The sequence below is a fragment of the Sardina pilchardus genome, chromosome 4 (genome assembly GCF_963854185.1).
Source record: "Sardina pilchardus chromosome 4, fSarPil1.1, whole genome shotgun sequence".
NCBI lineage: Eukaryota > Metazoa > Chordata > Actinopteri > Clupeiformes > Clupeidae > Sardina > Sardina pilchardus.
The window spans coordinates 13,933,570-13,947,426 of NC_084997.1; the positions used below are offsets into that span (position 1 = coordinate 13,933,570).

Genomic DNA, 13,857 nt, shown 5'->3' on the forward strand with positions numbered 1-13,857 from the left:
TGCATGATGTCAACAAGCAGGAAGATAATGAAGAGCAGTAGTTCTTCACAAACTAGGTGTACTTGGTAAAACCTAGCAAGTAGGATAGTTTAAGTGGATGACATGAAAGTGAAAGTCAGACATTCGAAAGGCCAACGTAAGTTAAGGTTGCTTTTGAGAAGTACAAAGACTCAAACTGGGGCTGTAAGTGATTCTGTTGTCTTTGAAAGGTTGTCTTATAGACGCAACCACATTAACACCTGCTTTTACAAGGCAGAAATATTTAGGTGCAATAGACGTGCGCTTTCGTGGACAGTTTTAGTACATACAGGGGGAATACCTAATTAGGCGCAATTTACGCCTCTCCTCCCCTCTTTTTACACTTTTTACCATTTTCTCCTGACCCTCCTCTGAATGCATATATGCAAAAGCAAAAGCGACATTCTCAGCTCCCACAACAGGCAGTCTGCGCTTATACCTCAGTGTAGCCTGTTTGTACATACTTGCCATCTTTTTACGTGCACATTGCGAAACAAATATGCCTGAAGTGGACGCAAAAGTGTTAGTACAGCTGGCCCTCAAAACACTATTGTGGGAGCAAGAGCTAGAGGTAATCACTGTAACAGGTATGAGCCACCTTGCACCCACATGTGTACACACACTCTCCAAACATGACATGAATTAGCATGATCCTTCACATCTTCCAGAAAACTCTATGAATATCAAACGATCATCTGGCCATTGTATGTTTACAAGTCATTTTATGATAGAGAATAATAAGCGTTCCATTCTTTACACGGAACAAATACCACCGTTTATCCAGATTAAACCTTTAGATAGATGCGCCATATTACCGCACATCCATGAGGCAAACATAAGCATAAGCTCTCGAGCACGTTTCTCCACATACAGTATTATTCATGATAGCCAGCTGAAAACCATGTGTTAGAATGTTACAGTAATGGCAGCTTCATGTTCATATGACTCCCCAAGGTAATCCAGATGCTGTCCTGCATATTATCCTTCAGTCACATCTGGCAGTGGAGCCGAACTGGGATGATTTGTGTGTGTGCATGTGTTTAAATGGCAAATGGCCTCTTCCATAGCGCTAGTGATTAAAGAAGCCTTACGGCAGAGATCAATCTCTCTTTGTGAGCTATAGGTGGGCATGGGGGAATGAGAATGGGAAGGAAAATACTAAAACTGTGTGTGTGTGTGTGTGTGTGTGTGTGTTTTGTGTGTGTGTGTGTGTGTGTGTGTGTGTGTGTGTGTGTGTGTGTGTGTGTGTGTGTGTGTGTGTGTGTGTGAAATAGAGAAATGTGGAGAACGAGTAAAAAGAGAAATGCAGAGAGACAGAGACAGAGAGAGGGAGAGATGTGGAGAAAGAAAGAGAGATTGATGTTCAGAGTTGAGACCTGGGTGAGACTGTTGGCCTTCACACAGCCCTCCTACTCCTGGGCTTTTGAGGCTGATTTTCACACTGGCAAGAACACAGATGGGCAAAGAGGGGAATGAGAGGAGGAGGAGGAGGAGGAAGAGGAGAGGAGGAGAAATAGGTGAAGGTGTGGATATGAGAGTGAGTCTGAGGTAGCCAGCAGACAGGGTGGTGTATGCGGTGGGGTATGGAGGGTGTGTGTGTGTGTGTGTGTGTGTGTGTGTGTGTGTGTGGTGAGAGGAGGACATGCTCTACTGCGCACAGCAGCTGCAGACTTAACCACAAGATGTGACTGACCTAGTTTGGACGTCTCTGGAATATGTGAGGGGCTTTTCCTGTCCACACACACACACACACACACACACACACACACACACACACACACACACACACACACACACACACACACCTACACACACACACACACACACACACACACACACACACACACACACACACACACACACACACACACACACACCACTGGGATCCAAGCAATACTCTGCAGCACTATTCTGCAAAGACTACATCAAACAGAGACAACGTTCTATCAGCTCGAGCATGATCTAAAATGGTATGTACAGTAAGAACATGCCATGCTTGCTGAGAGAACATTCGTCCCATTACACTAACTGTAACGGTTACTTACTGCCTAAGAAGAGATGATATCACATCATACAAGAGAACTGACTAAAGGCTGCACCACTGAGCAAAAACAAGGGGAACCAGCATACTCCTTCAGACATTTGAAAAATGTACAGCATTGTTCCACACTTGCAATAGAACTATCAAGTTCTGTGGTGTGGTTGGCTGGGGCACCTGCACCATACCCCAGTGAACTGGATTCGATTCCCGCCCCGTGGTCCTTTCCGGATCCCACCCCTACTCTCTCTCCTGCTCACTTCATGTCATTCTTCACGGTCCTGATGCATTAAAGGCATAAAAAAGCCCCAAAAATTATACTAAAAAATAAATACCAAGTGTTCTACTGGTGGTGATTCTGTTTGCATCCCCTTTATCCAGCAGCTAGTCCACGCTCTCTGATTACAGCACACTGGACTGGCATTAATTAGTTTCAAATGGAGTGATTATCAATACCACTTGACCTAATACTTGTTCGTGCTGCGGTGGAAAAGGTCAACAGTAATTCAGCTTTTTTCCCCTCCATTCCTTGCGTTCGCTCACATGACATTTCACACGCTCTGCACTCCACTTCCCCTTTCGGCCGAGTGCATCAGCAGGGGGTGGTGGGGGACGCAGCCAAACAACAATAACAACAACAACAACAACAACAACAAGAGCGATGGAAAAACAAACCGACCAACGAAACCCAGAGAAGCGTTGAGCAGAATGAATTAGACGTGCCAAAGGGCTTCATCTATCCAGCTATTCAACAAACAATGGGACGACCCTGAGACCAGTTTAGTCTGGTGCCAAGCCACACCGGAGGGAAGCCGCAGCGGGGCCAGATTTAATCCTAGAACCCACTAAATCTGGGTTCCAACAGTCACAGAGAGGTAGGACATGGAGGACCGGCTGGTGGTCTGCGAGCATAGCACTTCTCAAGAAGTTCCAACTGAGCATGAGCCCTGATTTGTTGGAGTGGCGATTAGTTTTAATGTGTTTAAAGCACCTCCTCTAAAGAAGGGCTGTGTGGAGTAACTGGGGGGGGGGGGGGGGGGTGGTTCCCCAATCCAATGCACGCCACAATTGGCCATCATAGAGTAACGTAGCCACTCACAGTCAACAATGACGGACGGCCCGGGTCTGACAGGCTGTCGTGAGCTCACGCCTGAGACAGCGGGAGCACCTGTCATTCCCGCCACTCAAGATGTTATTAACCAACAGAGTGTGGGTGTACAACTTCAGCCTCCGCACTTATGCTGCGTGTGTTTGTGTGTGTGTGTGTGTGTGTGTGTGTGTGTGTGTGTATGTTTGTGTGTGTGTGTGTGTGTGTACATGTGAAAGAGTACGCATACAGTATGTGTCTGTGTCTGTGCCTGTGTGCATAGAAGCTACCCTGACTTTCTCTGCTGGATAATATGAACCTGGCTGGTAGAGAAAAGCTTCTGCGTAGTCTTGTCACAAATGGCATAACATTTTCCTTTAAAAAAATACTGCTATCATGTTAGTGGTTATTAGTATACAAAGTCCCTCTGTGGATGCATAGCTTTTGGCTAGAGAAGGTTTGCGCAAGATAAAGCAGAGTTGGGGAAATGCTTCTTGTGCTCCCACAACCCACTCACCCATAGTGCTCTTCTCTTGTCCCCCCTCCACCCCTTTAAAAGTAGCTCCACTCAGCACTAACTTGAGCAGTGAAATACTGATCTTATTTTCGGAGCCCTGAATGATTGTGTAACTGGCGGTAGAGAAGGAGAAGGAGGAGGAGGAGGAGGAGGAAGAAAAATGTACCACGACGGGGCCCTGAAAGGCAATCAGAACGAGAGCTCCTAATCTGTAATACAGAGATGAATAGGTGTACAAAAAAGATGTTAAATAAATGAAAACCCTGCTCCTTTTGGCCAGCCAGGGCGAGGTTGGGGAGAGAGAGAAGGGGGGGGGGGGGGGGGGGGGAGTGCAAGAAGACCTTTCATGTCTGGAGGTATCTGACAGAATGTTCTAGGGCCCGTGCACACATTAGCATATAACCAACCCAACCTGATTTCATTAGAACTGCTGTCAGTCATCCAGACTTGTCTCTGAGACCCAATCAGAGGAGTTGACTGCACTGAGAAAACTTGCCGCATGCTAAGCCGTTCAGAGCAAGGAGCAATAACAACAGATACTAATGCATGAAAGTTTAATTGACCGCGCACACATGACTTTCTCCGCATATTAACCACCCTGCACAATAGAATAGAGCGGTGGTTAATACCTAAGACAGACACACACACACACACACACACACCGAAAGCCATTGTTAGAATTTAAGAGCCGCTACAGTGCATCAAATATTTAGGTGTCTTTACGAGGCCCTACCGTTGGGGGACAGACAGTTATCTTTATATTGGAGTAGGCTGGCCAAAGAGCTGCCTGAGTATAAACCAGACGCACTTAAGAGTTTACAGACAAAATGAAGATGAGAGAAGCACTTCCTCTGAGATGTCAGGCATGGTAGGAGTGCTGGGGGAGGGAAAAAAATCCACCACCCTCTTTGCAACATAGACAAGATCCTGTAGATGGCTTTTCCATTTATTTTACAACATATTAATGTTTTTCCATTTCAGAACCCTTGTTGCAGTTACCGTGAGGAGAGCACGTGGGGCTTTCTTTCAAAAACAAAAGCAAAACGGATAAATCACACGGCTCCTTTCCTGATTGTATAACACTCTCCACCACCGTCTTCAGATCCAGAGAGGAAAGTGAGAGATCGGCTTCATGCTCTCCTTCTGGAGAGTCAGCGTCTAACTAATCACACCATCTAAAGGCGTGATGACACTCAACATGGCCGACACACTCCAGGAACGGGGCCTCCATTTCCTCTGCCACCTCAGCTGTGGCACATGAGCCAGGGCAATAAAGACAATAGCAGCCCCAAAACCCTAGCACACACACACATACACACACACACGAACACACATACACACACACACACACACACACACACACACACACACACACACACACGAACACATGCACACACACGCACACACACGTACACACACGTACACACGCACACACACGCACGCACACGCACGCACACGCACGCACACGCACGCACACACACACACACACACACACACACACACACACACACACACAGTGGCAGCTTCAAAGCCTTGCATATGATCGGTGGTGCGTTCAGCTTTACTTGCTGGAGATGTCCTTCCAGTGGCAAGCTATTGAATTAAGCACACCAAACAAGCCATTAGTCTTCCTTAGGAAGCATCCTCACTTTGTGTGTGTGTGTGTGTGTGTGTGTGTGTGTGTGTGTGTGTGTGTGTGTGTGTGTGTGTGTGTGTATGTGTGTTTGTGTTTGTGAGAGAGAGAGAGAGAGAGAGAGAGAGAGAGAGAGAAGAGAGAGAGAGAGAGAGAGAGAGAGAGAGAGAGAGAGAGTGAAAGAGAGCATGGTCACTTACTCAAAAGTAGCCCCTGGTGTAAGGCTCCCTTTTTTCCTGTGCTGTGGGTATTGTGGTGAAATTGCTCACTGAAGTTTTCCCCAAAATCTCACAAGGGAAATTAATGAGGCAAATTCCCACAGCGCCCTCTCAAACACTCACTCACTCACACACACACTCACACACACACACACACACACACACACACACACACACACACACACACACACACACCCCTCAAACCTACAGCACAACACATATCACAAACTAAAGCTGCTTCACTCAAATGTGCTATTAGCTATTTATGATCACTCCAAAATGAGGACAAATCACCCTATCCAGCATTTGTTTGGAAAAAAAATCTTCCTTTCATCAGGACCTACAGGTCTATGACTCAACCCTATTCAAGTCTGGCTCTGCCATAGCAGGGGGTTAGCTAGCCACATGTGTCTTTCACACTATGCATATAAACAGTGATAGAGCAAGAGGGAATGCACAGGTGAGGTTAAAAATGGGTGTCACAGGTGAGGGTTTGTCATAAGCTTGTCTTGGTCCTTGTACAGTGTCTTCCTCAAAATGTATTTGGGAGTAATGTTCTTCCACAAAATGACACTGACAGATATTCAACCCCTGTTGTGGTTTTCCCTGTAACTGATCTAGAATTGATGCCTTTCCAGAGCAAAGGCTTTGCTATCCACAGGGTCTTAGAACAGCTCATAGTCCCTAACGCTGCTCAAAAAGCACTCAATCATTCATGATTATCATAAAAAATATATTTAAGATTTAAAAAGTGGACAATATGCAAGTGTGGTGTCTATGTTGACAGTATTCTTAGGTAACCTCGTTTTCTTTTTAACTATGTGAAATGTAAAGGTTCCGAATACGTAACAGGTGGTTTAATGTATTATTCTCGATGCTATGATTCACCCTCCACCGGATTAGCTCAAACTGTGGAGTGCAGTGTGATATCGGAAAGAAGGCACCAATTAAAGATGAAACCACACCCTCTTTGACAAATGGTTGACACAAAATGCCGATACATATCGGCTTGAATGACAAAATCGATAGGAAGAGAGGACATGACGGAAATGACGATCTGGTGTCTAAAAGCTGATTAAACAGTTTGCATACATATCGAAAATACATATAAATCTGTGCCCAGGAATAACAGATAGGCCTACTCCATTCTACATTCTTCTATAGTCTCTATATAGACCATTCAGTTTGATACAACATAACAAGCAGTGTTTCTTTTTCTGCTCAGTTACCTGATATCCGGGAACCCTGAGCCAAAAAGAACGGACACCTTGTATAAACAAGCTTTTGTAATGAATCTGGCTTGTTGAAATTTCCAGAGGAGAGTTGATGAGGAAGAAAAACTGTTAGTTTAAGATAACATCTACCCGCAACAAGTTGAACACCTGCTGCACCCAGCCAGAATTATTCAATGTTCCAGATTTAGCTCGAGATATCACAAAATCTCGTCTCGTCAACAGAATGACGGCTTTGTAAAATGCAAGGTTGAACACCCGCTATGGCACAGTTAACAGGTAGCCTCTAATATAATCGTAACTAGCCCTTGGAGTGGGTTTAGGAAAAGGACGACATTCCCCTGTTGACAACGGTGAATTTCAACGGAAAACGCATGTCAGGGCTGGCGGTGGTCTTCCGAAAATGGCAGGAGAATCATATAAAAAGGCCCTTTTTCTCAGGCTAAATATTGGCCTTATTAGGCCATTTCATATTGCATTCGCCGGGCAATCGATGACTGTGAACTTCAACTGGTCACTTGGGCTATGGTCGCCTCTGACACTGTCTCGTGGTTGTGGTGACAGCTGTGCGTTGTGCACGCTTGTCTGAAATAGGTTATCGCGATAAGCTAAACATGTCAGGTTCTGTCCTTATCTCTGATAGTGTATTATCCGCTTTTGTTCACCCTTACTGGAAGATACCTATAGGTATAGCCTAACACCTAACATCTGCGCACTTTTTTCACCATGAGATAAGCTGTTCACATATGGGGAAGCATCTGTGTTTGTTGTCGGTAAGAACAAAGCCTGATTGCAAAATGTAAACAGCTAGGCTATTTGTCAGAGATGGCTTTTGAATATTGATGGTTAATATGGCTGACAGCTCATTTATGACACACCATGTTATTATTTGGCTTCGTTTACTATGACTTCAAGAGGGTTATAGAACTTCTCACACCTTGTCGCCGTAGTCTTCGCTTTCTGAGGCCGAAGATTCTCACTTTGGAGAAGATGTCAACCAGGTTCCCATTGCAGAGACCCTTGTTCTTGCTGGGGCTTTTCCTCCGCCTGTTGGCAGCGGGTCGGTCTATATGTTGCTCCCGTGCCTGTCTCTTTTGCCGGATCAAACCGCTGGCAATAGCCGCTGCCATGTCTCAAACACAAGTGTTTAACTCCGAAGACAAAGCACAGTCAACACAAACACCCCTGCTTGTGTGCGCACTTTGATTATTGTCCCATTTTTGCGAGTATGGTCAGTCCTTGGTCGGTCAGAAATATTAAATCGTATTCTTCTATAATGTCCGATAATTACATTTTGTCAATGATATGAGACTTGCGCTGTCATAATTCCGGCAATTCTAACGTCGCTAAGTACAGTCGTTAAAAAATCATATTTACATCATGATTTGACCTCAGTTATGACGAATTGGTCTGCGAGGAATGGCTGGTTATTTGTCATACCTGCATATCGATTATTCGCATCAAAGCCTATGATATTTGTGTTCCATTTCGTTCAGAAATGCATTAGGCTACTCCGTCTATAGACATGCCCATGTTTAATGTTCCATTCACGCTCGTCCTCCGGTTTGCAGAAGTCAGAACCCTGGACAGCTGTGTCCACTCTCGGGTGTCGATCACGCCAAACAAACAAAAGCGATTTTCCTGTAAGTATGGTAGGGGAACGGACGTCCACCCGTCTCCCAGGTGGAACTTGGCGACAATAACGTCTCTGCTCACATATTCACCAAGTTTAGCATCGATTCGCGACACTTTTATGGAAATGTTTATTCTTCCTGACAGCGTCCAGCATTTGGGGAGATATGTGTGCACAACGATAAGTGCGACGCCGGCCAAAAAAGAGATAGTAACTGTGGGTATCACGAAGTCACTTGATTTCCAGGCAAATCTTCAAAGGAATCCTTTCCGAAACAATCCACTGTTCCTATTCCAGTCACGGATTTTCAAATGAGATATGTAGGCTGTATTTGCCACAACACAACTTTCGCGGTCTAGACTAAAAACATAACCACAACTGACCCGACTCTGTGGAAATGACGTCTCGTTTGACAGCAGCATACAAATAAATTAAACTTACGAGGATCCCACGAGTAGAAGAAAGAGTAAGGCGTTCGGAATTGTATATCCAGTCGGAAAAGAGAGCCCGCGCGTAATGGGAACGATACAAAAAAATACGCCTATTTCTCCACAATGCAAAGGCACAGTTTGCATGCACGCTCAACTCCCGCGCCACGGTAAAAAAAAAGGCACCCGAGCTTTTCACTTCACCCCATAGATCAATGCATCTCCGACATCAACAAGTCTGAACGACTAACTCCTCCTTTGCAATCTTTTCAAAGGCGAGAAAACCCACCCTTCTCTTAATCACAGCCGATGTCTGTGCTTCCAAAATAAAAGGCTCCTCGGTGTTTGACTGACTGTTTGCTGCTAGGTATTGGAATTCTGTGTAACGACTGTCTTCGCTATGGAATTAGAAACGCCTCTACTCAAACGTGCTCGCACATGTACCAGGAGTAGCTTCAGCAATAATCACATATGATGGCGTGGAAGGTCTTAATCTTAAACTAAAGCGAGAACAAGAATTACGCCACAATATTTCCCCCCTCCAGACTGACTTGGGGACTACGACTGCTTTCAGACCCGGGGGAGATCCGCTCAATTAGCGACCTGTTGTTTAGTATAACATTTTCAATATAGCCTACTTTTCAATCGTCATATACACATTACAAGGTTCATGCATGTTTCTTATTTACACAAAATGTGATGAACGTGTGCAGATCAGTGGAGTGAAACGTCCGTTTTTATAGCGTGGTGTCATGTAATGTGTATCATAAACGTACAGGCTAAGATGACCAGACAGACCTCAGAACATTCTGGATGAATCGTGTTAATGTTATTAAAGGCCACAATCAGGCATAAACACAGCGACTGCGGACTCGCGCTAAGTTTTCATCAGCATTTCAGCACCGTGGAGAGCTCCATTTCGTTCTGCTCTCAGTGCCCTGCTTATAAAACGACGAACTTCGCTTAGGCTACGTGAGGAAGTAACCCATGCATATTTGTGGACATCGGTAACTCTATAAAGCCTGGTGGGTTAAATTATGAGAAGTTTTACGCCTCGATACATTTCTGTCCTACTCTATCCCCTTACATTCTCGATATTCTATTCTGATACACAATGATTTAAAGGTTAGCGGACGGGGAGCGAGTGTATTGTTAACTAATACAACACCACATTAATTCCACATTTGGTATTTTCTCAGTTAGATGAATGTCTTTGAGGAGCCTCATCAAACACGTGGAATTAAAACGCAAGAGGGCCATCTGCTGTTTGTCCCTGTAATGAAATGTTCCGCGCAACTCGAAGACGGCGTGTGGTCTGCTCTCAGCCAACACCACGGGACCGCAACTGTTTAATATCCTCTTCACGAAGATGTATTTAGAAATGGCACTGGACAAGGGAGGAGTTGGAATGAGGTTTTCTCCATCGCACGTATCACTGAGGGCGCTATGATGTTATTATCGTATTACACATTTAAAGCGAAATGAGATTCTGTCTGAACCTGTGACCACGAAACAACACAGAGATAAACGACTGCCTTCAAAATGTAATTGGAAACCAGGCCTAGTGTCTTTTTTTCTGGATACAAGCCGTGCGCAACAGATGAGTAACATGCGCATTGTATTCATATCGCAATATGGTATAGTCTCAGTAGTAAAATAATATAATACATTCCACTCGCTCTGGCAGTGGTCATTTCATATTACACATATTTGAAATAGATTCTATAGCCTATGTTTCATATCTGCATGGATTGAAAAGAGCTCATTTCCACTTGAAAATCAAATTTGTGTGAGAACCCCATCGGGCATATTGAATTTTCCTAAACTCTATGCTGGTGCTCTGGATAGCGTTTCGGCCACGGTATTTCCTGCAGCGCACAGCAATGTGATGCACGGACTCCAGGGACAGGAACGCAGTGCAGTTTGTACTGCCACCGACAGCGGACACTGTCAGCTAAACAATGACGCCACACAACGGACACTGGCGTCATGTATTCATATGAACTTTACTTTGCAGAAAGCAAATATGCGACAATACTAAGGTATTAGGGTATTTAGTGAAGTGATAACAATAAAAGTGTGTATGCATTATGTATGCTACCATATTGCATAGTTATGCTTTTCACTGCATAGTCCCCCTTAGTTTCACCTGGAACTGCAACTCGTTCAGCAATAATCGCATTCTCATGCATAACTGTGATTTCCCTCACATAAAATGCAAATGCTCAGAGACGCTTCTACAGTACATCTGCTCATTTAAATATCAAAAGGCTAGAGAGAAGAACCATTACTTTATTTCATTCTGACTAATTACTTGCTATGCCCCAAGTAAAAAAAGAAAGTAGCACACTTGAAAGGAAATCCCACTGCTTGTGACACAGCCTGACACCTATGAGCTTCTGTTTGCACTCTCTGACCTGTTCTGAGTCCAGCTAGGATTTTATTTTAAATTATTTCTTTCTTATTCTTCAGTCTATGAAATTGCATAATAAATGATGCATGAAGGCAGTCACGGCAGATATTGTGCTGTTCCATATTCAAAAAGCCCACAACCTCATGCTTCCTCTTGACAGGACAGCCACAAGGAAATCCAGCTCAAAAAATGGAAGCTTCACACAAGAACTGAATTCAGAACTATCCAAACACACCAAATTGTACTGAAATGAAATAATTCACCATATTGTTTATATCTGCTGAAAAACTCAGATTAATTCAGTCATTTATTAAGGTCATTAGAGACATAACCAGTTCCCCACAAAGGAAGAGTCAACCAGCCCCTGATATCAACCAGTGAGATCAACCTGCATAATTTTCCTTGGACACAGATGCGCCTTGGAAAACAGGCTGTTTGACATTTTAATTTACTTTTAATGTCCCAACAAACAGACCTGTCCAGAAGATAAGTGGTAAAGCCAAAATTACCTGTCTATGAGGAAAAACCCATGAACGGCTGTACAAGACAGGAACATTATGAAGTAAACATCAGAACAGAAAGGATCAATTCACACGTCTAATGAGTTAAATACCCCGCCATATTCTTCTCACACCAAAAGATTGATTCCTCTTTTCGGGAAAAAAACTAATCACTATCGATGTGTCACTTTGTAACTGTGATCCACTTTGTATCTAATCTTTGAATAGGAGCAGTGCACGTACCAATACGTCTTTTCCTTCGGAATGTGTGTGATTCCATGGCAAACCCATAGCCAATTCATTAGAGGGCGAGATCACTTCTCAGGCAGCCTTGAGTGTGGCTTCGACCCCCATTTATAGACTCTACATTTGGACATAACGTTGTTAAGCATCGTCTGACAGTCCGCCCCAAGCTGCCCAAATCAATTTCGCCGAGATCCACCACCTCTCCAAACACCTCAGCAAGGGGCACAGGACAAGTTCACCTCCAACACAGGGCTGACTGACTCAGAGGTCTGGATTTGCCCAGATACAGGAAACCCTCTACTTTGAGCTGTGGTAACCGTGTTTATACAGACAGAAATCCAACCCAGAGGAACCCCCCAAAGAATATTATTAAGAGACATCAAAAAGGATAAGTCGTGAACTGATTATACGACTTTGGCATCCTCCATTGAAGTGAGCTCTCTAATTTTAAGCAGCTTTGTGAAGTTCCATGCGGACCAAGAGGGACATAAAAGAGCTGGCTTGGTTAATGCAATTACGGGTCTAAACTGGTAGAGCAGATACTAAATGAAGTAAAAAAAAAAGCCCACCCTATTTCAACTGTGCTAAAGGATCCAAAGGAAGGCTGACTGGCTGATGAATATGACTGCATTCCGAGCTAACTCAGTGTGTTTGGTTCTAAGAGAGGCTACACTCAAAGAAAAGGCATCCCAACTAACCCACCTTCCCACACACACACACACACACACACACACTCACTGTCATGACAATTCCCATTTAAAGACATCAGCTTTGACCAGACAGGGACTTAGAACATCAGCCCACAAAATCAGGGGGGGGGGGGGGATAGATGAGAGAGAGAGAGAGGCAGATGAGAGAGATGAGAGAGAGAGAGAGGCAAGGGGAGATTTAGTGGTTCATTTGCCTGAGTCAAATTGTGGGATGCCACAGAGGTCAGAGCAGGGACCTAATTTAATTGGGATAAAGAGTAACGATTTTCCTCTTTGTGGTCCTTTTAGGGCCACAAGCCCACTGACTAGAAATGTCATCCCCACAAACCACAGCTCAGGAAGCACTCTACCTCCCCAGTGGAGGAAGCCACGGCCCTTCATAAGAGTGAGTGTCCACAAAGAAACTGGAGAAGGAGAACTGAAGCAGCAGGGGAAATCTCATACTGTATGCATATTCCCTGTGAGTAACATGAGGAGGCGGTGGGAGGAAGAAAGAGAAAGAGAGATAAAGAAAAAGTGAGGGAGCGAATGAGAAGGAGAGAGAGAGAGAGAGAGAGAGAGGGAAAAAATAAGAACCCTGGCAAGCCTTATTATCTCCACTTTTCTCTAAATGAGAACATGCCTCCTCTCCCCTCAACACCCCAGCAGAAGCTGATTAACCTTCAAAGTGCCACCTATTGCTGAGCAGAGTACACAATGTGATAACAGCACACCAGATTACCTGTCTGCCCATCAGAATGGAAAATAAAGGATTTTGTTGGACAAAAGAAAGTGTTGGCACCCTCAAAGGAGAGCTCCCACGCGCACAATTAAGACAAGGAAGGAGCCAGTATTCCTACCAGATTTCTCTCACTACATGAAACCTTCTGTAGACGTACAGCAAAAACACCATAAACTCATACCCTTACATACCCCATATTGGCTCAAATGCACACATACTGTAGCTAGTTAGAACTGCACATACTACATTTAGTTTCAAGAGGAAAAAGATACTAAACAGAGTGCACATCCACTGGAATATGAATGTGCATGCTCATGAGACCTTGTTACCTCATTTTAAGAAAATAGTATTAAATAAAACTTAATTTTGAGCTAAAAAGATAAAAACGATACGTCATCATACGTATACCCTGGGAACTGACTCAGTCAGTCAGAGGCACCACTGGGACCCTGACGGTGATACA

General features: G+C 44.3%; 1 protein-coding gene across 1 annotated transcript in view; it reads right to left on the minus strand.

Moving 5' to 3' along the window:
• The window catches only part of fgf14 (fibroblast growth factor 14), a 50,889-nt gene extending 43,016 nt beyond the window's left edge, over positions 1-7,873 (minus strand). Inside the window, exon 1 of the mRNA XM_062533634.1 lies at positions 7,681-7,873. Within this exon, the coding sequence (XP_062389618.1) occupies positions 7,681-7,873 (193 nt within the window). The remainder of the gene's footprint in view (positions 1-7,680) is intronic.
• Positions 7,874-13,857: the final 5,984 nt, after the last annotated feature.